The 27,547-nt window shown below is 37.2% G+C and overlaps 3 protein-coding genes across 4 annotated transcripts; 1 reads left to right on the forward strand and 2 right to left on the reverse strand.

Annotated features, from left to right (window-relative positions):
• Window positions 1-714: 714 nt before the first annotated feature.
• On the reverse strand, window positions 715-6,522 carry LOC120294912 (polynucleotide 3'-phosphatase ZDP-like). 2 transcript variants are annotated; one of them, XM_039315913.1, is made up of 13 exons: window positions 6,391-6,522; window positions 4,994-5,425; window positions 4,627-4,686; window positions 4,479-4,538; window positions 4,290-4,352; window positions 4,005-4,076; window positions 3,817-3,873; window positions 2,859-2,935; window positions 2,557-2,638; window positions 2,273-2,389; window positions 1,484-1,614; window positions 1,237-1,306; window positions 715-1,016 (listed from the first exon to the last, which is right to left on the reverse strand). In XM_039315913.1, exons 2-13 carry the CDS (start codon window positions 5,213-5,215, stop codon window positions 969-971), a joined length of 1,059 nt encoding a protein of 352 aa, XP_039171847.1. In that variant the 5' UTR covers window positions 5,216-5,425; window positions 6,391-6,522; the 3' UTR covers window positions 715-968. The 2 variants fall into 2 exon arrangements, with proteins under 2 accessions (XP_039171847.1, XP_039171848.1); XM_039315914.1 differs by lacking the exon at window positions 6,391-6,522 and adding an exon at window positions 5,911-6,064.
• Window positions 6,523-7,540: 1,018 nt separating this feature from the next.
• LOC104448545 (multiprotein-bridging factor 1b) lies at window positions 7,541-10,771 on the forward strand. Its single transcript, XM_010062403.3, has 4 exons — window positions 7,541-7,786; window positions 9,831-9,914; window positions 10,225-10,307; window positions 10,461-10,771. The coding sequence occupies exons 1-4, from the start codon at window positions 7,645-7,647 to the stop codon at window positions 10,578-10,580; spliced, it is 429 nt and encodes a 142-aa protein (XP_010060705.1). The 5' UTR covers window positions 7,541-7,644; the 3' UTR covers window positions 10,581-10,771.
• Window positions 10,772-11,675: 904 nt separating this feature from the next.
• On the reverse strand, window positions 11,676-15,848 carry LOC104448546 (tubby-like F-box protein 7). Its single transcript, XM_010062404.3, is given in 5 exon segments — window positions 11,676-12,416; window positions 12,945-13,074; window positions 14,280-14,367; window positions 15,304-15,464; window positions 15,467-15,848. Coding segments are annotated over 5 exon segments (1,152 nt in total). The 5' UTR covers window positions 15,663-15,848; the 3' UTR covers window positions 11,676-11,839.
• Window positions 15,849-27,547: the final 11,699 nt, after the last annotated feature.

Consider the following 27,547-nt stretch of genomic DNA (forward strand, 5'->3'; position numbering starts at 1 on the left):
GTTACAATCTTTCCCTAAAGAGTTGATTGCCTTCCTTTTTGCACCCTCTTTTTGGCATATGGCTCTTGGACTTTTAATGACTTGACTTAAACTCAAGCAATGATAAAGGTTGTCTTCCTCTTCCTGCGTGGAATACATGGAAAGAAATCAGCGGTCAAGAGAAACATTGAAGCCTAATACTAATGGCACACTCATAAACGGCTTAAAGGCCATTCTTAGTTTTCTCCTGACATTTTGATAGGGTAAAATTCTCAATCAATAATTTAAATTTGAACAATAAGAATTGAGAAAAGTACTAGAAAAGCTGTAAACCTATTGCATTCACACCAATTTAATTCTAAATTTTTCAATTTAATTAATTTAATCCTAAATATCTTCATATTAATACAAATTTAGTCATTCGGCCGATTTGAATCGGAAATTGTTGATGCAAATGCCAATCAGCTAGTCGACGCTGACCATCACAGCTCTGCCACCAGTTGATAGCCACGAGCACTCACAGGTTAATCGATTCAACGTACATTTCACTAGATACTACGGTGTCTACAAACTCTGCCAGGACGTGTAGACAGGTTCTCTTCTCGTTTAGGAAGAGAAGTAGTTTGCTAGTTCGTGCAAGTACGCCGTTTTTTTGCCCCCTCTTTGGATGAATAAGAAAATTGAAGGGGCACTTTAATCAGCGGATTTTCGCGAGGAACAAAGGCAGCTGAGAAATTTGCAAATTTTGGGAACCATGAATTAGATGAAAGCATATTCAAGAAGCGAAGGAGCACAGAGGCGATGTCACACCGAGGTATCTGAGTGACACCATAAATAGCGAAAATGCTAGAGATCATGACAAGATCAGAAGCCTCTTCCCAGAAGCAAACCAGGGCAATCGATAACCGGAATCTCTTCCTCTTAAGCCCTCTAGTGATATCCAACTCGATGCATGGATCATGCACGCACAAGCCCCCTACACCGTTCCTTCATTCCTGAAAATATTCCTCTGGGAGATGGAACTTTAAACCAATGGCCTGCAACAAGAAAGAAGACAAATTTATCCATGCCTTGATATGACTGTTTCACTTGGCCACTCAATAGTGTTTGCAGCATATACCTCTAATATCTGAACTTTCTACTACAGGCAGAAGTAATTCTAAACTGAGTGAAAACACAGGACAGACAAAAGTAAATGCAATTAAAAAAGCATAATGATGCAGAGAGCAGTAAATATTTCGTCTGAGCTTCTAATACCTGAGCAAATTTGATGTCAGCATCACTATGGTCATTGATTCTCCCAGCAGCATCACCAACGTAAAAGGATCTAGAATTCAAGCATGGATGTTATATTACATACCAACGCTCCCCCAGTCCAAAAATAGATGAGACAGAAACTGAATCAACAAGTTGCAAGAAGGATAAAAGGGACAAAATGAACAAACAAATCCCTGCCCATCGCACAGTGTTACATCAGTGACACAGAAAAAGAAACCATGCTTACTTGTCCATATCAATCGAAATGCCAGAGTTGAGATACTTCGCCATAACATTCCACATTCCTGTTTTGGGTTTGCGATAGGGATCTTCTGCCAGACCACTAGTAGGCTTACCGACACCACAAGCTATAAACACCTGCATTAAGTTGGGCAAATCAGCCGTTACTACAAATTTTCTGAATTGACAGAATGTCATAAATGAACTTGGAAGTCCCTTTTTTTCTTTTTTTCCATTAGTAAACTCAGAAAAAAGTTTTAAGAGGCATATCTTGTATATTGTCAAACTGTAGCTTTTAAACGCAAGATTTCCTTCGATCACCCTACTCCACCAAAAAGAGAGAGAAAGATACAAGCTACTATTCCGTTAACACAGCAGGAAAGAGTCATCTGAGGATTGAAGTTTCTCATCTTAGGCTAGAGATGGACGGCATAAATCTCTAATTGCATTCATGCCATGCTCAAGTCATTTCTTTGGATGATTAGCAGGTGAAAAGCAAGAAAGAAACATGCCGAGTTACAGGCATGATAGAGGAAGATGAAACTGCGAAGGAAGAAATAATATCCTAGGAAGATCGAGTAATTTTAAGGTCTCCAAGACCTGACACAAACAACATATAGTAGAGAAATACTCACCTTAAGAAAATACATCACAAGAGTAGCCTCTTAACTCAATGAAAACATGGACAGCTATGGAGAATTACATGAATAAATAGTTTGATCATGTCGTTAGACACTTTGAGTAGATCATTGTCTACATCACAAACGCTAACACAACGTTTATGAAATTGTAGTACCTGAATTGGGACATTCACTAGCTTGATAAAGCCGTTCAATCTTCCTAATTTTGAGTCCACAGCCACCTGTCTCTTTTTCTTCCAGCGCTCAATGTTGGATTCATTGGTAAAGATGACCTAATTAGCACATCGAAAATTATTGCCCATAAAGAGGGAGGATCAATGAACAGGAACTAAAGTCCATGATTTGAATGAAGAGAACCAGATAAAATACAGCACCATGTCCAAAATTATGACATTTTGTCTTCATAGGAAATCCATATGCAGGAATAAATGAAGCTCACCAGCTTGTAGCCTTCATCATACAACTTCCGCAACTTCTCCGGAATTGAAGGATACAGAAGTGACCAAGCATCTGGACCTACTCTGGAGTTGAGTTGCAGCGAATCAAATTAAATGAAAGCATACAAAAGTTGCTATACAGTTGACTGCTAAAAGCAACAATACGTCGAGCTCAGCACATCTCGTGAAAATGGAGGTAAATTTTCAAACAATACAACGTTATTCAGTTCACAGAAGATCATAAAGCGAAACTCAAAAAACTGTTAACCCAGAAATAAAATTACAACATGGGTTGCTTTGATACCTTTTTACAGATGTATTCACCAGACAACCATCAAAATCAAATGCAGCGATTTTACTTGAGCCATGAAGACCTTCATCCTACAATAATCCCAAAAACAAATGCAAACAATATCAATTATTTTCCAGCAAATGTGACCATGTGAAGTGCCTCGATATACAAGTAACCATCAGAAATCACAAATACAATACATGTCAATTAAAAATCAAAATGTAATAATGATTACTTCAAAGCACGTGCATAATAACGAACACGTGGAATCAGTATTGGATGATGAACTAATTCTCCTCACCATTCGGACAATGACAGTGCAATTATAGCTATATTTAATGAATAGGAAGAAGAAACAGCAGAAAATAGATCATAATCATAGGTACGATTAGCAAACCTCCAGCTAAACATTAATTAAGCAGTCACTGCATAACCTCCGCAAAAAAAACACAAACATATCTGTATGAAGTCCCTTCATCCTACAGTAATCCCAAAAACAAATGCAAACAATATCAATTATTTTCCAGCAAATGTGACCATGTGAAGTGCCTCGATATACAAGTAACCATCAGAAATCACAAATACAATACATGTCAATTAAAAATCAAAATGTAATGATGCTTACTTCAAAGCATGTGCATAATAACGAACATGTGGAATCAGTATTGGATGATGAACTAATTCTCCTCACCATTCGGACAATGACAGTGCAATTATAGCTATATTTAATGAATAGGAAGAAGAAACAGCAGAAAATAGATCATAATTATTAGTACGATTAGCAAACCTCCAGCTAAACATTAATTAAGCAGTCACTGCATAACCTTCGCAAAAAAAGCACAAACATTTCTGTATGAAGTCCTTGTAGCAACACATGAATAAGCAAAAAAAAAAAAAAATGATGTATTTTACTCCATCTCTACCTTATCAAGAAAAATCCATCAAGATCATTCTAAGACAGATATCTCACCCGCTCCAGAAAAATAATTGTCTCAAAAGCTTTCCATTTTGGTGATAGTTTGGCATCCTGGATGATAAGGACGAATGTGCGTGAGACAATATGACAGAAAACCAACTGCTGGGCATGTAACAGTATAAAGACATCTCAAAGACATTGAACTGCGCTGAGAGAACAACATAACCAGAAAGATAATGAACCTTGTAATTGTCCTTGATTGCAGAAACTGAAAGGGTGATTTCCACTTCATTTTCCTCTTCAGGTAGAGCCAGCTGGATCAAAAGCATGCACAAAATTAGCTGGCGTAAAGAAACCTCCCTACACCATCTCTTTTTTTTTAGGCGTCCTCCACTAGGCAAGGGCAGGCTTGACTTAAGTTTGCAAAAATGAGTGACAAAATATTCCACCATAAAGGTAAAAAAGCATAAGAGAAATTACAGTAACAAAACTGCAAGCTATAAACTTGGCTCATCTAAGAGGCTTACCTGTGCTTTTGCAGCATTTCCTTCCTTTGCTTCATTTTCTGCACCATCGTCTCTTTCTTGAATCTATTGAAATAAGTAATAAGAAAAGGGGAAAGCCATATCACAAATTATATAGACAAATACACACATAAGTTGGAAGATGAAATACGAGATCAAATGAGCATCATTCCTCAAATGGCCTTTGCATACCTTACGCTTTTTCGGATATTTCTCCATTTCATTTTCTTCATCTTCATTCCTTTCTTGAATCTTTAAAGAGTTCAGTGGGAAAAGTTCAAAACTTTTGTATCACGAGAACAGATTGAGAATGTGTAAATATAAAACAAAAAAGACATGCCTCTTCCAGAGTCTTCTTGCGGCTGCCTATCAATCCCTTTAGAGACTCTTGGTCACTACTCTGCAAACTCATGCAGATGAGCAAGATATTAATCCTGTCGCCATCTAACAACATCTAATGGAGAAAGATACTAGAAAGTATCAGGTAAGATTAATTATGGGTTCTTCTTCAGCCAGTTTAGCATAGAAAATTACCCAACTTCAAACCGTAATCTTTTCCCAATAGATTCACGAGCATGTACACAAAATCTCCATTGTTGCTTTCATTACTCAAATCCCCAGAACAACAAAAATCCAACAAGTCCAGGCAAACAAATCCCCCCTCAAAAAAAAAAAAAAAAAAGTAACAGCAGTAGATCGAATCAAACCTGCAAAAGAGAGAACCCTTTGATCGCCTCTGTTGAACTCATAGAATCTGATTCAAAAGGAAAGCAATTCATGTGGTGCCAACTGGTCATATCAAAACCTCGAGAATCTCTATTCACTAGCCCCAATCTAACAGCATTTTTGTCGATTGTCTTGAAGCACTTCTTGCATGAAGACCGGTTTGACTTAGCGTACTCCACAACAGTTTTTGAAGAAGTCGGCATTGCCACTCCAGAGAAGCAACAAATGGAAATGGACTTTATCTCTCGCAAATGTAAGTATAAATGTCTCGGGACAAAAAAGATGACGAATGGAGGTTCCTGGTAAAGGAGACTAGGATCTTAATTTGAGGAAAATGGGAGGTAACTGGCAGATTGACAACTACTGGCATGCCAGCCCTATGCTTGCCCTTCGTGTAGGATTAACGCAAAATGCTGCAACACATTAAAATTGGAAATTTCAATCACAAGCCAAAGGATATAGAGTGGGATAAGGTGGATATTAGGTAACACAAGTACGTGATAACAAAACAAATCATCATCGACTATGACAAAGTTCTTTTTCCACACTAAGAAGGATTGGCTGCAATGACCCTCTCTTCCATTGTGGTTTGTTTAGTATGCTGTTGTCAGTAACATCCAACTAATCAAGTTTAATACCTAAAGTTCCCACCTATGTCTTCCCTCACTCCACTTTTCTCTACATATTTAACACACATTAGTCTGGGATGTACCAAAGAATAGCAACCCATTTACAAGATCAGCAATCAATCTCAGCAAAAACTCAAATAAACACAAAAACCGCCGTTGGTTTTGTCCTCCATTAACCAGCAACCACAATATAAAGCAACATTCCATAGCTAAAACCATTTTGCACATTTCTCATATCACATACTAAACACTTTGATGTGCCCTCATACCCGCAATAATCTTATGTCAATAGCCATTTTGACATACATCCTACCACTACTTTTTGCCCTTCACTATTCACTGATGCATTTGAAGGCCGCCACCACAGAGGGAATTCTTTCATCTTTAGGCAAGGGAGATATAATCAAAAGGCCAGCTTAGTAGCTTGCGACAAATTGCAACCCTACATTCTCATCTCAAAAACAGGAAAACGAAAAGTGAGCTCCATGGACTATCGGATAACTGAAGCGAACTCCCATGGAACTGCACGTATCATCCCGTGATGACAACAAAAGTTTCTTATCGACAACAAATGAGACACAGTTGTAAGCGCATGATAATCTGTCGTGACGGGCTGATAGAGAGCAAAAGCCTACCCATCAAGACGGAAAATCACCCGAAAGCAAAAGCATAAAAGCTAGCTCCAAGAATTCAAATTAAGAAAAAAAAAAAAAAAAAAAAAAAGGGACAGCCGAAGCCGCAGGACGAACCGGGTACATATGTTCTTGCACGCTATTCCGATCCTCATCCATCTTTCGCGGGTGAAGAAAGGAGACGAGCTTCCATGAGAGAGAGAGCGCGAGTTTGCTGTTCTCCGTTCTCTGTTTCTCCGAGGAAAATCCATGGGCTTCGCCGGACAGCTTTGGGCTTCGGCCCATTACCATTTTACCTTCGCGGATTTGTCATGACCAAAGCCACTTTAAAAATTTCCATGTCCTCTAACTATTTTTAAATTATTATATCAATTTTTTGAAGTATTATCTCAGTATTAATGTTTTGAAAATTCTGAAGGCGTTTAGTGTCGGAGAAGTGCCAAAAAGAAAATCACAGCATTTCATTCGTACAATAATCGTGTCACGATTTTTCACTCGTGTTTAGAAAAATTATATGACATTTGACTTGTCAGCCAAAATTGATAGTTTTCAACATCACCATACCAACTTTTGTCCACCACATTGGGCCCTTCCAGGGCTACATCAATTGCTATAATCATTGAAGAAGCACCCAAGACGGACCAAAATGATATTGTTGCATATGGACAAATCGCATGATGGATCACATAAAATATGAGTAATTTTCTGAACATCCAAACAAAATGAACATATTTCAAGAATTCCAGAAACAACGAGAGCAAGGTTGATATAAATTTTTAGTGAATACAAAAATCCAAAAGAAGCAAATGCAACTATAGTGTTAGTGTTGCACACAATATTATTTAGAGCGTCAATGATTGATTAAAATATCGAAAAATTGATTGCCAACATATGGGAATTTCTTCTTTCTTTTTTTTACAAAGTTTGATCATTTTTAACAGATAAAAAGCTAGGTCTAATGGACGTAAATTTGGACCTAATATTTAGTCGATCCCATTTTTAGCGCAGATATTACCGGTTGTGTGGTTTAACAAGTATTTTCAACGGCTGCGATCGGACATGGGGACGCAACGATCAGCATCTGGAGCGTAGGGCCCCAGCGGACGTGGCGATAGATATCCACCCGACAGATGAACGGACGCGATTGAAAAGACAGTGATCCGACGGACCACAAACCTCGCGGCGTGGGCCCGCGAGAGCAGGGTAGCATCGCCCTAAACCGCAGCATCCCCTTCCCGCTGTGCCTATATAAACCCTCGTTTTGGGCGCAGGGAGGCGATATCTCATCGGCAGCGCGATTCTCCATTTCTTGAGAGAGAAAGCACAGAGAGAGAGAGAGAAGAGAGAGAAAGCACAGAGAGAGAGAGAGAGATGGCAGGTGTGGGACCGATCTCGCAGGACTGGGAGCCGGTGGTCATCCGGAAGAAGGCGCCGAACGCCGCTGCCAAGAAGGACGAGAAGGCCGTCAACGCCGCCCGCCGCGCCGGCGCCGAGATCGAGACCGTCCGGAAAGGTAACTCCGTCCACCTCGCGCCCCGCTCCCCTTTTCTTTCTCTCTCTCTTTCTGTCTCGGCATTTCTCGGTGATGATGAATCTGATGGAGCGATGGTTGATTAGTTCTCTCTTTCGATTGCACGGTCGCATCGTGCCGTTTGATTCGATGATGGAGGAATCGTGAGGTTACGTGGCGCGTTTTTGACTTGTCTTGCTGTGTCGGTAAATAGATTTGTCAGAGTTCGTCGCCGAAATTTTGTAAAAGTTGTGTTGTTGCCGATCACCGTGTCCGTGCATAGGAGCGATTGACTTAAATCGGGATGAATAGTAATTCGTTCTCTGTTTCGCTTGATATGGTAGATGCTTTCGGTGTTTGGAAGAACCTTGTTTAGCATTCAAAGTGACTACGTATTTACTGAAAGTTGATGAATTGCAAGGTCCGACATGTTTTCTGTCTACATGAATTATAAATATCCATCGAGGAGCTTAATTAATTTGGAAATATGCCTTTTCCCTTTGGATTGACGACATGCCTCTGCTTGTAACTTTTAAAAATGAATACTTTAATCTGTTTTATTTTCTGACTCTGTGCTTTAGCTTTCTTTAGATGTTTTCCTCTTGAGCTTGTCTGCTCATCACATTGTTGTTTTGATTTTTAAGATTGTTGTTCTTTATGATGGCGGTGCATTGGAGACTCTTGCTTGACAAATATTCTCGAGAGGTCACCTTCACCTCTTTTCACTTTGGATCACTGCTTCTCCTCTGATCTCACTCTAAAGAGTTTGTTTGTTAGCTGTCAATTTCAATAGAATTTGGCCCTTTTTGCAAATCTTATTCTCCTCTGTCTAAATTTGCTGTGCTTTTCACCGTTCATGTTCTGTACCAATCAGATTCTCCCCCAGGGGGCACCATATCTACTGCTAGTCACAAAAATCAACTTTTTTTACTTGATGGCCAATTAGAGAGCTCTGTCACGTTTTAATTTCCCAAAAACCCATCTCCGCTCCTTTATATACTGTCTCTCCCATCTTTTGTATGATGTGTGCATGGCAGGGAGATCTGCCTATTGAATTTGACGTGTGTCGAGCTTTAGGAGTTGTGTGTGTGCAGAAGAAACAGCGTTTTTTTTTTCTTTTTTTTGGCGGACAAAAGAGGGTGAGTTCATATAGCTGTCAATCAAATGCAGAAGATCTGCTGGCTGAGTTTATCTTTTAAGTCAGTTGGGTTGATCTGAAATTGTTTTTCCAGTCGTTTATTTGACTTTTTTTTAAAGAAAGGAGAGAAGAGAGAAGCCAAACGAAGCTAACTTTGTCACTGTCTTATTGTGTCATCATCTGCTGCCAAATCAATTTTTAATATTCAGACTTCAGAGCTGATATTAATTTTAGTTTGGTGGTGGCACCACCTGAGGCAATGAACCATTTGAACACGGAAGTTCTTAACTTCTCTCCCCTTTTCTCAACCACATTGAAGCTCTTGTAGTGCAGTAGACGAGTGTATCTGCGTCTTTTTTCTGAGCCATAGAGCACTCATACTCTCATATAGTGCTTTTGTCTTGTTTCCTTCAATTATATTTGACCCATTATTTTGGTTGTAACAATCCTTGTCCTTTACAGATCACATCTTTGCATATGATTTATCTGACAAATTGCTGCTATCTTGCATGGTGTGGTTTTTGGTGTGGACTGTGGATGAACTTTCAAAGCCTATTGGCATGATTGATTTGTTGCGTATGTCGAAGTTTTGCTGATGTCACACATTCTCTAGCTTAGCTGTTTTCCTGAGATATATTAAGAATGGTGAAGCTGGTTGGATAATATCGTTCAAAACAATATTGAGTATCTGTCATGAAAATTATTAATTTTTCGCTTGAAAGTTTTCCGTGTAAAATTGATGCTGCTTAATTAAGTTGATCAAGGAATACCGAGTGTTTTCACTGGTAGGCTGGGCATGCATGTAGAAGATGAATGTGGCCTTTGGCTTCCTTCTATATTATACAACGGGAAGCATTGACAGTTTAATTTATGAACTTTAATTGCTCAGAAATTCCTTTTGCTTTGCAGCAAATGCTGGCTCAAACAAAGCTGCATCTAGCAGTACCTCTTTGAACACAAGGAAGCTTGATGAAGAAACAGAAAATCTTGCTCGTGAGTGGCTTTTCTTCTGAATTATTGAGTGATGCATCTTGCTGTACTTTTTCTCTTGCGAGATATTTGAAGTTTTTGTGGAGCACAAATCCTTGCAACCTCTTTACATTTAGATTTGTTCGTTTTCTTCGTGTTATCTTGCGGGAATGAATTTATAATCTGTGTCAGACTGCTGATGCAGCCAGAAGTGTTGCTTTAGTTCATTTGTTAATTCCTTTGTGCTTAGCTCTCGTACAATTTGCCTCCACACTTGTTGAAGATTTGTTTGTTGAACGTGCGTTGACTGAGAAATATGATATTTGGTTGGTAGATGATCGCGTGCCGAATGAGCTGAAGAAGGCTATTATGCAAGCTCGAATGGACAAGAAGCTTACCCAGTCCCAACTTGCTCAGGTGTGTATTTTACTAACTTTTTGTCTTTCCTTATTGAACTTGGCAGAGGACATTTGGGTTTCTATAGGGCCAAAGGACATCTGGAGTGCATCTATATGAACAAATGCTTTTTCTTAAACTTATCCTGACACTTTTGCATGAATTGCAATGCAGCTGGTCAATGAAAAGCCCCAGATCATTCAAGAATATGAATCTGGAAAAGCAATTCCTAATCAACAGCTAATTACCAAACTTGAAAGAGCCCTTGGTGTGAAGCTGCGAGGAAAAAAGTGAGGGTCATCTTGGAGTTGGAATTTGGAATGAAATGATGTTTACGTTTCAGCATCTTCGTTTACGAGTCTTGAGATAGTGTCTGTTGTATATGAACCTTTATGTACCTTTGCTATGGCTATCTGCGAGAACCTGTTGCTTCTTTCAACTAATGTGCTGAATGCAATGTCGATCATGCCGGTCACAGTTAATCACTTGGCTAAATTTCTCAGTGACAACTGCTCCCTATGCCGATAGAACACTCAGATCGAGTGATATCTGAGGAAAGCAATCTCGGGCATGAAGTGGCGCATTAGCTTGTAATATTCCGTGATGCATTGGTCAGCATCCCATATAATTGTGTGCATGATGCAAATAATCCTGATGTGATTGTCTTATTCATAGAGAGGAATGTATGTTCTTCCTCATGCATTCTTAGGGGAGTAGGCGGTGTTTTCAGATGATATTGCTAAGCACATGTACGGAAGGATATACATAAGCTCAGATCTGGATGGTGGGAACTGGGAAGAGACTCGATGTTCATCTTTGTATTGGTTGAAATTTAAACCATTCTTTCATGAACGCAGGACCGAAGAAGCGTGCATCTGCGATGCAGCCCCAAACAACCTAATAATGGATGTGCCGGTGTGAGTGATCTAGGATTCCACCGCGATAGTTGAAACGATGGAAGTGTCTGGCATCGATTGTTTGGTAATTCATATGTATGTTGCAAATCAGTCCGAGAATCGGAAAGATGACAACGGTTGAGTCTACCGGAACAATGGTCTTCATTCATCACGTTCTGGGAAGCTTCCTAACTGCAGATGGTGCAAGTAACATGTCAATTCGGAGTAGGACGCTAGTGCCGTTTAAATTTAGTGGTCAACGCTACTGAACGGAGGTCCGAGCCACTGGAACAGCTTATAGGCCACAGCCTAAGGCATTGGAAAATCAAGCGTGCAACTTTCCAGGGAAAATACCACGAACGTTCTCGGTCATCTTCTACGCCATTCGTTCTCGTGTAACATGATGGAGTACGACTTTTTCCACCATCCTAGAGTCAGAGAACAACATATAGTAAAAGGACCAGCTTAATTTGCAGCAACCCAAGGTTTTTCCACATCTGTAGTTAGACATTAGCCAGTCGATTCATTTTTCATAGATCATGTACATATATGCTTTGGATCAAACTTAGGATATACCATGTTTATACCAACACAAAAGTGCATAATTATACAAAACAACGGCGATGACGACAAACCTACATATAGCAAAATTACATTTTACTCGCATGCAATTTTTGTGCCAAAGCTGGTAAGGCAGACGGCAAATGCCTGGAAGGCAGACAAGGGCTGCCGATAATCCATGGTAAAAGTATCGTCCCCCACTTTCCCGAATTGGAGAAGAACGGTCTCCTCATCTCCTTTCCCACCCGGCTGGCTTTGGTCCATTATGGCAACGAGTTGGAAATTTTTTACTGAAGCCACAGTTACGCGACCATGGAAGTTCAGGCACCAGCACTGCATGTGCTCATGCCACCTTGGAGCTTTATTTTTCAAAATTGTGTAGTCAGAGTTGAGAGATCCTGATTTCATCATCTTGGCATTATCCATCTGTTTATCGATAGGTGCTTCTACTGACACAGGGCAATTCAGCGAGCAGATCATCCTTCTCGGACCTCTAGATTTCAAAAGGTTGAACTTGTAAGAGACCTGCCCGACCTGAAAGTTGCCAGCTGGGACCTGGGGGCTTATTTGCTTGCTTGCAAAACGGCGGCTCGCCCGGCTGCTTGAGGGCTTTGCACCATCATGCGGTGGTTGGCTGTCATAGATTGTAAAGTTGGTACCAAGAAAATCCGAGCTGCAACAAGCACAAAATTTTAAACAAAACCATCGATTAACATATATAACTATTCACCTTTTCTGTTAAAAAAGGCCATGGTGAGATGTGAAAGGAATAAGTTAGATTTTCATTGATTACAACTACAATAAAACCATATTCTCTTTGTCAGGTAAAGACAATTAAACATGCTCGTTTTTATCAATTAAACCCAAGTCCTGCAGGACAGGCTTCTAGAAGCAGTAAAAAAGCCTCTAGCAGATCAAAGATAAAAGACCAATTTCAAGCTTTGGACAAATTAGGCAAGAAGCCCCAAGTTCCTCCATACTTCCTGTATGACAAGACTATAAAATGAATAGCTAAGTAGGTAGGCATATAAAGATGCTCCATCCTAGGAATTCCAGAGACATGGTAGTATTGTGTTCAAACACATTTTCCTTACATTACTGAATTTGTCACACCACCATCTTAAGGGGAAGAAGAAACAAATTCCAATAAATTCTTTTAGAGCAAATTTACAAAAACAAGACCCTATTTAAGTGGCCTTACCTTAACTTCCCAACATAAGCATTACTTCCTTGGGATACATCATCAGCATCTAGAGAAATAATGTACTCAGTGTGAGCACCATGCCTATATCTCCGAGCAGCTAAAAGAAACTTCCCCTCATCTGGCGTTGCTGGAGAATAAAGGAGTAAGAAAGAGTCAATTATGAGCAAACCATTTATGCCAAGAAAATTTCAATTCTATAGGAACATGGTGTTCAAGAAAGCCATCATATCAAAAGGAGCACTATGCCAACTTTTAATGTATTCATTGAAAGCTCTAACCTCAACAAGCCTGACATCAATCCAAATCCTTTTTACCAGTCAAATGATCAAACCAAAAGTAGAACTTAATATCTTCATTCAAGGAACTGATATTAGCGGATGAACCACAAGATGGAGTAGAAGTCCCCTTTACTTATACTAACAGTAAGTAACAACAGAACTATTACTGAACCTCCACGAAAGCCCTGATATGCCCTAAAGATGAACTAAAAGAAGAAAGAGGACTGATCTAGAACAATGAGTTTTCAGATCCATTTTCCTTACCACAATTTGCGACCATTAAAACTACTAATAGTCTCGATTCCAGCTATGTTATCCCCTCAAAACAAACTATGAGAGCAAGGGTAAAAGGGACCAAGAACAAGGTCAAGACTTCTTTTATTTTACACCATCATATTCATACATTAACCCCTCTCAACCACTACTAATATCTAGATATGATTCCATGATCCCTAATCCTCATGAAATGATATTCCCACAGGTACATGTTCCATTACTCCTCCAAGCTGGCATGCCGAGAACGAAGAAACAGCAGGCATCTAGTCCATAATAAGCATCAACTGAAGTTTCATTCAACTTGTTGAGTCTGAAACTGTCAAAGAATTGACAAGCTAATAAACAAACATCATACATGCCTTCAAGTATGACTGTCTCTTTTGAAAAAATGTAATCATCTGTAGAGGACCACTACATTGAAGAAGTTTCGCTCCAGATAAGCTGGAATTAGAAAAAGAAGCTGAGTTGTCACAAGTATACCAAGTCAAAATTGACTAAGTTTTCTGAGCCAAAGTAGATCATGCAACCTCCTAAGCTTGGATTGACTCGGATGAAAAATCTATTGAAGGTTTAGCAGACATTGCTCTGCAAACTCTAGCTCTAGCAAACTTGATGCAAGTAATCAAGCCAAAAAAAAAAAATTGAAGCAGATACAGAAACAGGAATGAACCTCAACCTAGACCAAAACAAAGAAAAAAAGAACTAAGTATCAATGATAACCATCCATATCAATTGTATGTAGTAGGAAAAGAGAAATCGACCGCAAATATTTACTTACATGGGCTGAGGGTGAGAGAAAGGTAGAAAGTTGAAGTCTTCTTGTCCCGCTTTATAAGGCATTGATGTGCAGAATCCCGTGGCCCCGGCTACATTTAGAAAAATAACCATCAACAACCACCCAATATTTGGAATTTCCAAACAAGAAATTCCAATAATTCAAGCAAGACTGCGGGTGTGAGGAAGTTAAATATACAGAAACAACAACCCAGCCACCGAGATCCATACTTCAAAACAACGATCAAACAACAGTGTTAGAGGCGTAAGGTTGTCATCCTTCATTTGTTAGGTTGCTAATGAGATGTTCCCATAGGCAGAACCACAATTTATGCAATTTGAACTGAACTAAATATTTTATTCCTTTCATTGACGTGGAAGCATCAAAGGTACCTTTTGCCACTTCTCACGTGCACCACGAAAGTTAAAAGTAGTGTAGACTAAAATTCACCAGCAGGATGATCACCCTACTTAAATATTATCAAGAATGTCACGGATAAGATGTTTATATTGTGATTTTGGAAAATATCATAGAATGTAATGAAGACGATGGTGAATATATATACACCGAGAACTCCCAGCGGCCACATTCATTTTCCCTGCGAAAGCCATCAGAGCGAAGCCCTCACTTCCATTTCAAGAAATAAAATTAAAATCCAAATCACCGTTCCCATCTGGAACTTAGCGCACCTTCCGAAATGACTCCATTCTCTCTAATTAACGCCCAGCACAAGACGCATCGAATGTTCAGACATCAGTAATGAGGTCGAACCCTAACTTTAAATTAGATCTCGACGAATTGGTCAAATTGAGCAATTATCCACAGTGACAATAGCCCAACGGACACAATGAGCTCCATGAATCTCCATCAATATGGAAAAGAGAAGCAATTAACGAAAAATTCAACGAAGGGAAAGGAAACGAGCCGAATCATCGAATCGAATCAATTGAAATTCCCCCGACGACAACGAGGAAGCAAAGAATCCGAAGAAATGCGGCCCGAATTCCACCAAAGAAAAAAGAGCGACCTGCTTGAGACAGGAAGGGAAAGTGATTTGGCCGCTGCGGAGCGGCGACCGAACGATTTCCCTCGTGATGTCCCTCCACCGCTTGCAGACGCAGGCGCAGGCGACGACGTTCTGGCGCTGGGGCCACCGGTCCTCGCTCTCCTCCACGCGGCGGATGATCTCCCGAGGAGCTCCGGCAGCATTGTCCCCCATGACTCGCCGTGCGCGGCCTCCGGCTCCGCCCGGCCCCCGCCGCCGCCGCCGCCGCCCCCTCCCCCCCCCCCGGCGCCCTCCTCCGCCTCCTCCCGGGAGGCCTTGCCGTTGAGCTCCTTGAAGGATCTGGAGAACTTCCGCGAGAGTAACGCCCGTCTCAGCGACATCGCTCCCCCGCGCTCCCGGGTCTCATCAAAGGTAGAGAGAGAAAAAGGAGAAAAAAAGGGGCGCTAGAGAGAGAAACACAGTGCCTGCCAGAGAGAGGGGTCTCTTTCCTTCGCGTCTTCCAGAGAGAGAAAGAGAGAAAGAGCGGGGGGGAGGAGAGAGAAAGCGGGAGCGATTGCCAATGGAGACCGTCTGGAACCGGGGGCAGATGTGATGAGATGAGATGAGATGAGATGAGACTGGCCCGCCCGGCCGTGGAGAAGCCCGCCCCCTCGATCCTCGGCCGTCGGATCCACCCGCGGCCGGCACACGTGGCGCCCTCCCGGGCCGTGGATGTCGCGCGACACCGTGCCGGGGTGGGGACCCCTTTGACCCGGTCTCGGTTATTACGAAACGCGAGAGGGAAAGCTCGATTTTGTCCGAAATTTTCCCATACTTCTTTAATTCTTCTTCTTATTATTTATTTCATTGAAATCGTGCAATGACCGAAGAACGAGATTGCAGTCGGAACTGAAATTGCAAAATTCTTTTTGTTTTTTTCATTTTTCTTTTTCGATTGGACGCGTTTGGATTACTGTGCTCATCGGTTGCTTGCTTTGATTGACCATTGAATGATTCTCCCCCCCAACGCATCTGACTACGACTTTCTCCAATGCTGGGAATGATGTCCGTCACGGTCGAAAGGCTCGAGTAAACGCATCTTTCGCTTTCCTACTGTCCATTCGGGTCGTGCATCGAGGGTGTCCTTAGTTCCGGGGAAGAAAATTCTACGTCCCCAAATTCACGGCACGATTTGAGACTCAATCATATAACTATCTCTTCTAGTTTTTTTTTTTCCTTTTTGGGCCAGAAATACTCTTTGAACTCGATTAGTCTTTTCTTCTATGCTTTTTCCTGGAGAAATTACAGAGGTATTTCCCTGCATTTTACTTTAAAGTTATGACAGTCGTTGTTGACCTTAGACTTTGAAGATGAACCTTGTCAATGGCTAGGTGCGCAAGATAAAGTTTTGTTACCTAGCATTCCCCTAAGGGACTAGTCGAGCGAGAAGAATTTTACTATTTTCAAAGCATGACAATATGTTGTCGAGTATTCTATTAACTCCGATAAGAGGAGAATTATCAAAAAAAAAATTATAAACCGCGGTTGTACTAATTCAGTCCTAAACTTTTTTTTTTTTGGTCAATTGAGTCCTAAACTTATTGTAATGAGAAAATATCACAAATGATTCATGAACTTTCATCCAATGTATAATCTCGTCTCTAAAGTTTAAATTTGTTAAATTTGATCCATAAACTATTAACAAATGTTCTATACAATCATTCCGTTTGTTCAAACTATTAAGTGAAGACGTGGAGCGTTAATTGATGATTGGAGTTGAGCTAGGTACTAAAATTATGAGTCATATGTACTTTAAAAAAGAAAAACATATTATGGCTTCAAAAACCCTTTTCTTCACATTGACGATACTTCTTCCTTCTCAGCATCAAACTTCTCAAAATGCTTGGATTGAGATCGGAACAAAGATGGTTGGGTTGAGGTAGACCTCTTTAGGATAAACACTCATTGAGACACATTTTACTAAAATAGCGTAGCGATCAAATGCAACAAAACTTATACAAACAAACAACAGCAAGTAAGCCAACTATTTAAGAGTATCGAATGTAATCTTGAACACTAACATATTATACAAAAATAAGGACATCTACATTTCTTTTCATATATTGAATGTATTGTCAAAAAAAAAAAAAAAAATCTTGCCGAAGAATGCTTGTGCTCTTAATAGCATCATTGCCACATGTTAAACACTTCCAAAACTACAAAAAAAAAAAATGGAAAAAAACTCCATCACTTGATCTTAAACATAGGAGTACCAAATCAACAAAAAGTACTAAAGCATATCATATTTACATCTCTTTAAACAACTACTTTCTGGTTAATTTGTCTCTTTCTTGAAGATCTTGTTGATCAAACACTTCCAATATTGTTCAAATGCTCTTTGTCTTTTTCTTTTTTTCTTTTTCTGCTATTCTTGCTTCTTTTTCATGATGTCTGTCTTTTGTTGTTAGACAAAAGAAATGCATCAAGCAATCGAATGTCAAATCTTACATAACAACAAGGTTTCTATTGTAAAATTGTCCGTCTAGTACCATTATAGTGATAAATTTGCGCAATACGCTCTCCACGGTCTCCACATTGATCACATTATGGTTGGTATTTCTTAGTAGAGAAATGGCTCGGCTACCTTCTAGTCCAAGCTATTAAGAACACCAATTCTCAAGTTCAAATGGCACTTACAATTATTGGAGTACAAAGTCACTTACTTTTTTTTTTTTTTTTGGTCGGCCAAAGTCACTTACTTAAAAATAAGGTTAAGAGTACCTTTTGAGGGGTGGCATTGTTATGATGTATCTATCTTTTCATCCCATCCAATAAGAAAATGAAGTCAAAAATATTAACACAAGTTGAGACTAGAGACAAAATGAATAAACCTTACATTTTCCTTTCGTTTCAACAGACAATTTCTTGAGTTGTGGCCTTGTTTGAAGTACAAATGACATATGATTTTTTCGCCTTGTCTTGACAGTTTGAACCCATTTCTAGATTCTCCTTCCTCTCTTATCTTTTATGTTTAAGCCTACCAGGCATAACCCAAGGCATTGGTGCTACCATAGGTTCTTTATCACCAGAAGACCAAAGGTTGTCACCATTCATTGCTTCCAAGTAGTGACTATATGCCATTTTCCATCTTTCACTAGCATCTCTTTTGTCACGGATTCTTGTCACTATCTTCTCTCTAATATCCTCAAGCATGGATATGATAGACATGTGTCTAGCTTCTAGTATCGATCCATTAGATGATTCCAACAAGTTATTGTCCATAATATCATACTTGCATATAATTTTATAGAAAGTCTTGCACCAATATTTCGGAACAGTCCTTATCAAGTCAACATTTCCTATCTTGCTAATCTTATCCAGTTCTTTGAGATGCTTTTCCAATTGCAGGATTGTAGTTGACTTTTCACACACCCAAAATTGCTTGCGACACTTGTCAACCCTATTCTTTTTGCACCAATTTGCATAGATATGTCTTGCACATTATCTGTACTCACAGATGGCATCTCCTCCTCTATTACTTGCACAAGCCCCCAAAATAAAATACATGATATCATCGTGTGTGTGTGTGTGACAAGCCCCCAAAATAAAATACATGATATCATCGTGTGTGTGTGTGTGTGTGTGTGTCTATATATATAATTTTTTTTAGCTTTGGCCAAATCTTCAGCATTAGCAACAGGTAAGCAGCATCTTCGGATAGTCTTCAAAAGAAATTTGATCATAGTTTTGAAAATCCTATTTTGTCTTCTTTGGCTTTTTTTCTCCTTTTAGTAATTGGTGATTTGTGATTGGTAATTTCCTATATTTGTCTCCATCTTCATAACAGATTGATACCATAGCAATCATCTCATTTGTATCTCCACTGTGATGGAATTCATCAGAGGAACTTGGAGATTTTTTATGTGATTTGGCGATTAGTAATTCTAATATATATTTTTTTTTCAATGCAAGGCGATAAATTTTGTATGATTGGCCGCCAAATGGGCTTAGGCCAGTGATTTTTGTTGAAGAAATTCAGTAATTTTGATATCAGTTGGTAATTGGTAATTTGGCTAATTCAACTAGTTTAGAACTTTCCTCAGAAAGGTTTTCAGCGAACTTAAAATTGTCCCACCACTTAGTTTTGAATTTCCTAAGTAGGTGCTGGACATGTGAAGAGTGAGAAAGCTTATGATAGTCGAATTCTCAAGAAGTTACCCTAGAGACTCGAAAATTAATGAAAAAGTGCATGAGATTATAAAACTTTGATTCATGATTGGTCGATTCGAAATATGTGTGAAAGATTCTTAAGCTATTTTTAAACTATGGAGGTAAGATTTCAATAATAGGGCCAAAATGACTCCACCATTTTTGGAACCAAAAAGGTAATTATTCAATATTGAAATCAATTTTGAAATAGAAAAGCCATGTATGATGGTCATCTTCATTTTGACCGGAAAATGCATTCCAATAGGCTTCTTAGTAATCCCAATAAGTGAAGGTTGGAAGATATGGTAATTTTGTGGTTAATCTGATTTCAAATTGTAATTAGGTATGACAATTGGGTTTAAATGTTTCTGGTGGTATAATTTAAAAGATAGTAGCTATTGAATAAATGATATTATTTGAGTTTTCAGATGATACAAAAAGTTTGAATGTCATAAACTTGGTTTCAACAAGAGTTTATTCATAATAGGCTTGGGGTTTTGGCAAATCAGTTTGTGGGCACTACTAATTTTCTAGGAAAACATGTTTTGCATAAACTTTTGGATTTTCATGATAAAATTCTCTTTAACCACCATGAGGTCTTAATATAGCCTTTTGGTGATAAATTGTAATTTGAATGATGACTATGATATTACTATAGAGTTAGTGAAGGTAGAGGGTTTAGCTATCTAGAGGAAGAATGTGATTTTACAACTATTTTACTGGTTATTCTCTTTAGTGATTGTGATTCTTTTGGATTGTAAGAGGCCAATGGTCACAGATTTAAAGTAATCTCAATCTGCTTTGATAAATTTTTTTAGTAACATTTGCCCAAGTTTTAATAGGAGTACATAGTAATAGTGATTTTTAAGTTTGTAATCATGTTTGGGGCTTGTGTGATTGTGATGAGGTAGTTTTTGGTTTTGCTTGTGAAAGTAGTAAAGACAAATATGAAGTAAGATCAGGTGATATTGATTGTGACAATAATGTTTATTGGCCTTTGATTAGAGCTAACCATATTTGTAACTCTGGAATAATTGTGATGTTGGTGACGGTAGTGGCAATTGTTGAGCTTTCACATCTAACCAAGCTTAGAGTTGGTCTAATTTTGATGATTAGAGTTATGATTTTGAGATTTCAGCAATGGCTTGCCTTTTTCTTTGTTGGATTTTGGCATTGTTTTTCCCAAAAATTCTCTTGTTAGAAAATCAGGCAAAGAATTTGATGACTCATTAATAAATTCAATATTGAAATCAAAAGCAGATAATATAGCTTGCCATCAGGCAAAATTTTGTTTTGTTGCAATATTCAATACATCATTTTGTAATACTTCTTTTCTAATTTGCAATCAATATGCAATACAATTTTTTTGTTTAAAAGATCACCTTAGGATATGGATATAGCTAAAATGATGGCTAGTATTTCTTTTTTGATAGTAGACTAATTTTGTTGGGTTTGGTTTCAATGTTTAGAAACAAATTGTATTATTTGTTCTTTATTATTTTTTACTTGTTTAAGAATACTTCCATAACCTATATCCAAGCATATGTTTACAATCTTGAAAGCAAGAGGATCGGCGAGATGGAGCAAGTTATTTCTTTAACATGAATTTTGATTTGTTTAAAAATATTAGTGTGAACCAATGCCCATGGCAAGGCTTTTTAATATAATCTTTAATGTAAGAGTATATTGAGGCTTCCTAGAAATCTTTGCAATCAGGTTTTATCTTTAATTTTATGAAAAGACTTTTCTATAAATAGAGTTGATCTTTTTATCGGGATGATAGTTCATTGAGAAATATAATGTCCTAAAATCTATTTCTTGTTTGGAAAAGTGATATTTTAGTAGGAGACACTACTAAACCATTTTTCTTAATAGTATAAAACACAGATATATGTTTAAAGTGTTGATCTATACTAGAATAAAATATTAAAACATCATCAATGTAAACTACGATATATATCATTCATTATTCTTTGAAATTTAGAAGAAGCATTTTCAAACTAAAAGACATTACCTTTCATTAATATTGCCTAGAATCTGCTTCATTTATTTGAATTTGCCAAAATCAAAATTTCATATCAAATTTTAAAAATATTTTTAAATTATGGAGTTGGTTTAATAAATCATTTTTATTTAAAATTAGCATAGCAATCAAATGCAACAAAACTTACACAAACAAACAGCCACAAGCAAGCCAACTATTCAAGAATACTGAATGTAATCTCGAACACTAACAAATTATACAAAAATAAGGCCATCTACATTTCTTTTCATATATTGAATGTATTGTCAAAAAAAAAAAAAAAACTCTTGCCGAGAATGCTTGTGCTCTTAATAGCATCATTGCCATATGTTAAACACTTCCAAAACTACAAAAAAATAAGGGGAAAAAAAGCTCCATCGCTTGATCTTAAACACAAGAGTACCGAATCAACAAAAAGTACTAGAGCATATCTTATTTCCATCTCTTTAAACAACTATTTTCTGATCAATTTGTCTCTTTCTTGGAGATCTTGTTGATCAAACACTTCCAATATTATTCAAATGCTCTTTGTCTTTTGTCTTTCCTTTTTTTTTTTTGCTCTTCTTGCTTCTTTTTCATGATGCCTGCCTTCTGTTGTTAGACAAAAGAAATGCATCAATCAATTGAATGTCAAATCTTTACATAACAACAAAGTTTCTATTGTAAAATTGTCCGTCTAATACCATTATAGTGATAAATTTGCGCAATGCGCTCTCCACCGTCTCTGCATTGACCACATTGTGGTTGATATTTCTTAGTAGAGAAATGGCTCGGTTACCTTCTAGTCCAAGCTATTAAGAATACCAATTCTCAAGTTCAAATGGCACTTACAATTATAGGAGTACAAAGTCACTTACTTAAGAATAAGGTCAAGAGTACCTTTTGAGGGGTGGCATTGTTATGATGTATCTATCTTTTCATCCCATCTAATAAGAAAATGAAGTCAAAGATATTGACACAAGTGGAGACTAGAGACAAAATGAATAAACCTTACATTTTCCTTTTGTTTCAACAAACAATTTCTTGAGTTGTGGCCTTGTTTGAAGTGCAAATGACATATGATTTTTTCGCCTTGTCTTGACAGTTTGAATCCATTTCTAGATTCTCCTTCCTCTCTTATCATTTTCTATTTAAGCCTACAAGCATAACCCGAGGCATTGGTGCTGCCAAAGGTTCTTTATCACTAGAAGGCCAAAGGTTGTCACCATTCATTGCTTCCAAGTAGTGATTATGGCTCCGTTTGTTTCACGGAAAATAATTTTCGGGAAAATGTTTTTCGGATTTTCCAACGTTCGTTTCATGGAAAATGAATTCCTTGGAGAAAATGTTTTCCATCAAAGGAAAAAAGTCTTCTAAAGTAGGAGAAAATGTTTTCCACTTTCTCTCTTATCTCACATCTCTACAAATCCTCACTTCTTCCTCCATTTTCTTTTTTTATTTGAATTATTTTTTTCTTTTTTATTTTTCTTTTTTAATTCGAATTATTTTTAATTTCTTTTTCTTTTTCTTTTTCTTTTATTTTTTATTTTTATTTTCTTTGTTTCCCATCTTCTTCTTTCTTGGCTAGTCGTCGGACTAGGTGAACCTCAAGCCCGTTGATCTCAAACTCGCGTTCGTCAATTTGGCTAGCCTCAAGCTTGACACTCGCGCTCACCAATCTAGAGAGCGAAAAATATTTTTCTTCTCGAACACTAAAAAATATTTTCCGAAACATTTTTAGATTTTAGCCGAACACTAGAAAATATTGTCATTTTCTTAGAAAATGACTTTTAGGAAAATATTTTCCGGAAATGGCTCATTTTCCGCGAAACAAACGGACCCTATGTCTTTAAATAGATATCCTTCTTATACCAATGGGTGACAAAAGTTTCTATCTCCACTCCATTGAATAGAATGATACATATTGCATAAGAGCATGGAATCCCACTCAAGTCCCACGCCTTGCAAGGACATGAGTTGTTTCTTATGTCCACTACAAATTTGTCATTCCTAAGGCGCACTTCAAATCCATCTTCTCCATTCCAAAGCACATGACAGAAGGCACCTTCTTTTTATTGCCTTTTGTTTTCTCCGATATCCTTGGCGCAATGTCCTTTTCCATCTTTGACCAGCATCTCTTTCATCACTCATTCTTGTCACTATCTTCTCCTAATATCCTCAAGCATGGATATGCTAGACATGTGTCTAGCTTCTAATATCGATCCATTAAATGATTCCAACAAGTCATTGTCCATAATATAAAACTTCCATATAATTTTAAAGAAAGCCTTGCACCAATATTTCAGAACAATCCTTATCAATTCAACATTTCCTATCTTGTTAATCTTATCCAATTCTTTGAGATGCTTTTCCAATTACAGGATTGTAGTTGACTTTTCACACACCCAGAATTGCTTACGACACTTGTCACCCCTATTCTTTTTGCACCAATTTACATAGATATGTCTTGCACATCATCTGTACTCACAGATGGCATCTCCTCCTACAGTTCCTACACAAGCCCTTAAAACAAAATACATGATATCATCATATATATTTACAATTTTTTTTTAGCTTTGGTCGAATCTTCAGCATTAGCAACAACATCTTCAGGTAAGCAGCATCTTCAGATATTGTCTTCAAAAGAAATTTGATCATAGTCTTGAAGATCCTATTTTGTCTTCTTTGGCTTTTATCTCCATTTGGTAATTGGTGATTTGTGATTGGTAATTTCCTATTTTTTTTTTATATATATATATATATATATATATATATATATATATATTTTATTTATGACCCAAGGAAGCCTCGTATGCTAACAGCGCGGTGGAGTAAACTCTGGGGAGGCACGTGAGTCACCACCACCCCTCGTGCCCCGGGTAAGTCACCCTTGCGACGCTCGAAAATCGAACTCCTCCCCTTGCGTTAGGGGGAGAAGTTCACCGCCAGCAGCGCCACCCAGGCGGGTGGTGTAATTTCCTATATTTGTCTCCATGTTCATCTAACATATTAATACCATAGCAATCATCTCATTTGTATTGCCACTATGATAGAATTCATTAGAGGAACTTGAAGATTTTTTATGTGATTTGGCGATTAGTAATTCTAATATAATTTTTGCCAATGCAATGCGATATATTTCTTGTGATTGGCCGCCAAATGGGCTTGGGCTAGTGGTTTTTGTTGAAGAAATTCAGTAATTTTGATATTAGTTGGTAATTGGTAATTTGGCCGATTCAACTAGTTTAGAACTTTCCTCATAAAGGTTTTCAACGAATTTAAAATTGTCCCACCACTTAGTTTTGAATTTCCTAAGTAGGTGTTGGACATGTGAAGAGTGAGAAAGCTAATGATAGTCGAATTCTCAAGCAGTTACCTAGGAGACTCGAAAATTAATGAAAAAGGGCATGAGATTAGAAAACTTTGATTCATGATTAGTCGATTCGAAATAGGTGTGAAAGATTCTTAAGCTATTTTTAAACTATGGAGGTAAGATTTCAATAATAGGGCCAAAATGACTCCACCATTTTTGGAACTGAAAAGGCAATTGTTCAATATTGAAATCAATTTTGCACTAGAAAAGCCATGTATGATGGTCATCTTCATTTTGACTAGAAAATGCATTCCAATAGGCTTCTTAGTAATCCCAATAAGTGAAGGTTGGAAGATATGGTAATTTTGTGGTTAATCTGATTTTAAATTGTAATTAGGTATGACGATTGGGTTCCCACATTTCTAGTGGTATAACTTAAAGGTAGTAGCCATTGAATAAGTGATATTATTTGAGTTTTCGAATGATACAAAATGTTTGAATGTCATAAACTTGGTTTCAACAAGGATTTATTCATAATAGGCTTGGGGTTTTGGCAAATCAGTTTGTGGGTACTACTAATTTTCTAAGAAAACATGTTTTGCATAAACTTTTGGATTTTCATGATGAAATTTTCTTTCAACCACCATGAGGTCTTAATATTGTCTTTTGGTGATAAATTATAATTTGAATGATGACCGTAATATTACTATAGAGTTAGTGAAGGTAGATGGTTTAGCTATCATAGAGAAAGAATGTGGTTTTACAACTATTTCACTAGTTATTCTCTTAAGTGATTGTGATTCTTTTGGATTGTAAGAGGCCAATGGTCATAGATTTAAAGTAATCTCAATTTGCTTTGATAATTTATTTTTTTTAGCAATATATGCCCAAGTTTTAATAGGAGTATATAGTGATAGTAATTTTTGAGTTTGTGATCATATTTGGGGCTTGTGTGATTGTGATGAGGCAATTTTTGGTTTTGCTTGTGAGAGTAGTAAAGACAAATATGAAGTAAGATCATGTAACATTGATTGTAACAATGGTGTTTGTTAGCATTTGATTAGATCTAACCATATTTATAACTTGCTGGGGTGATTGTGATGTTGGTGATGGTAGTGGTAATTGTAGAGCTTTCATTACATCTAACCAAGCTTGGAATTGGTCTAATGTTGGTGATTAGAGTTATAATTATGAGGTTTCGATAATGGCTTTGCCTTTTTCTTTGTTGGATTTAGGCATTGTTTTTCCCACCAAAATTCTTTCGTTAGAAAATCGTGCAAAGAATTTGATGACTCATTAATAAATTCAATATCAAAGTCAAAAACAGATAATATTGCTCGCCATTGGGCAAAAATTTGTTTTGATGCAATATATTATACACTATTTTGTAATACTTCTTTTGCTAATTTGCAATCAATATGCAATACGAATTTTTTATTTAAAAGATCACCTTGGGATTTGGATATGGCCAAAATGATGGGTAGTATTTCTTTTTTGATAGTAGAGTAATTTTGTTGGGTTTGGTTTCAATATTCGGAAACAAATTGTACTATTTGTTCTTTATTATTTTTGACTTTTTAAGAATACTTCTATAACCTATATCTGAGCATATGTTTTTACATTTTTGAAAGCAATAGGATCGACGAGATGGAGGCAAGGTATTTCTTTAACATGAATTTTGATTTGTTTAATTAGTGTGAACCAATGTCCATGGTAGGGTTTTTAAATATAATCTTTGATGTAAGGGTATATTGAGGCTTCCTAGAAACCTTTGCAATAAGGTTTTATCTTTAATTTTATGAAAATATTTTCCTACAAATAGAGTTGATCTTTTCATCGGGATGATAATTCATTTTGAAATGTAATCTCCTAAAAATCTAATTCTTGTTTGGAAAAGTGATATTTTAGTAGGAGACACTACTAAACCATTTTTCTTAATACTATTTATAAACACGGATATATATATTTTAAAGTGTTGATCTATACTAGTAGAAAATATTAAAACATCATCCATGTAAACTACGATATATATCATTCATTATTCTTTGAAATTTAGAATAAGCATTTTCAAACTAAAAGACATTACATTTCATTAATATTGCCTAGACGGTACTATGAATGTTGTTTTATATCTATCTGCTTCATTTATTTGAATTTGCCAAAATTGAAATTTCATTTCAAATTTTAAAAATATTTTTGAATTGTGGAGTTGGTTTAATAAATCATTTTGTTTAAAATTAGATCCCTATTCCATTTTAATGCTTTGTTCAATGGTTTATAATTGAGAATTAGGCTGGGTACTCCCCTTTCTAACTTAGCATTTTTATTGACATAGAAAGTAGAACACCTTCCGGGTAATTGATTTTTTTTTTAATTAGTTTGTTATCTAATAAATCTTGAATTTCTTTTTGGCAAAATTGCAAAACTTCTCAATTCATTTGAGTTGGATGAGCTTTTGTAAGAATTTGTTTTTCTGTAAAATATAGTTCATATGATAGACTAACAATACGTTTCTTTCTTTTCCTAATATCACATTTTGTCTTATATCTTTAATTAGAAGAAAAGATGTTTTATAAGACATTTAATCTTTTGTTACGGAAGATTCAGGTAGCTTAAAACTAATTCTAAGCTTATCTCCTAAGGCTGAATTTAATGATTATGTAGTTTTATGAAAATATTTTGTAGGAATCAACTCTTCTCTTGTGCAATTAAGATCAACTCCTACATCAAAAAGCGTTGTGATATCAATAGTAAATTCATCA

This window comes from Eucalyptus grandis, chromosome 6, assembly GCF_016545825.1.
Source record: "Eucalyptus grandis isolate ANBG69807.140 chromosome 6, ASM1654582v1, whole genome shotgun sequence".
Taxonomy (NCBI): Eukaryota; Viridiplantae; Streptophyta; class Magnoliopsida; order Myrtales; family Myrtaceae; genus Eucalyptus; species Eucalyptus grandis.

What these genes read in the sequence shown, in the direction of transcription:
- LOC120294912 (XM_039315913.1), bottom strand. Translation starts at nt 5,215, where the DNA reads ATGCCGACTTCTTCAAAAACTGTTGTGGAGTACGCTAAGTCAAACCGG. An exon ending in GCAAGAAGACTCTGGAAGAG is followed by an intron (nt 4,539 to 4,626) that starts GCATGTCTTTTT and finishes AACTCTTTAAAG; the next exon opens with ATTCAAGAAAGGAATGAAGA. An exon ending in CTGACATCAAATTTGCTCAG is followed by an intron (nt 1,017 to 1,236) that starts GTATTAGAAGCT and finishes TTCTTGTTGCAG; the next exon opens with GCCATTGGTTTAAAGTTCCA.
- LOC104448545 (XM_010062403.3), top strand. Translation starts at nt 7,645, where the DNA reads ATGGCAGGTGTGGGACCGATCTCGCAGGACTGGGAGCCGGTGGTCATC. An exon ending in GATCGAGACCGTCCGGAAAG is followed by an intron (nt 7,787 to 9,830) that starts GTAACTCCGTCC and finishes TTTGCTTTGCAG; the next exon opens with CAAATGCTGGCTCAAACAAA. An exon ending in AGAAACAGAAAATCTTGCTC is followed by an intron (nt 9,915 to 10,224) that starts GTGAGTGGCTTT and finishes TTTGGTTGGTAG; the next exon opens with ATGATCGCGTGCCGAATGAG.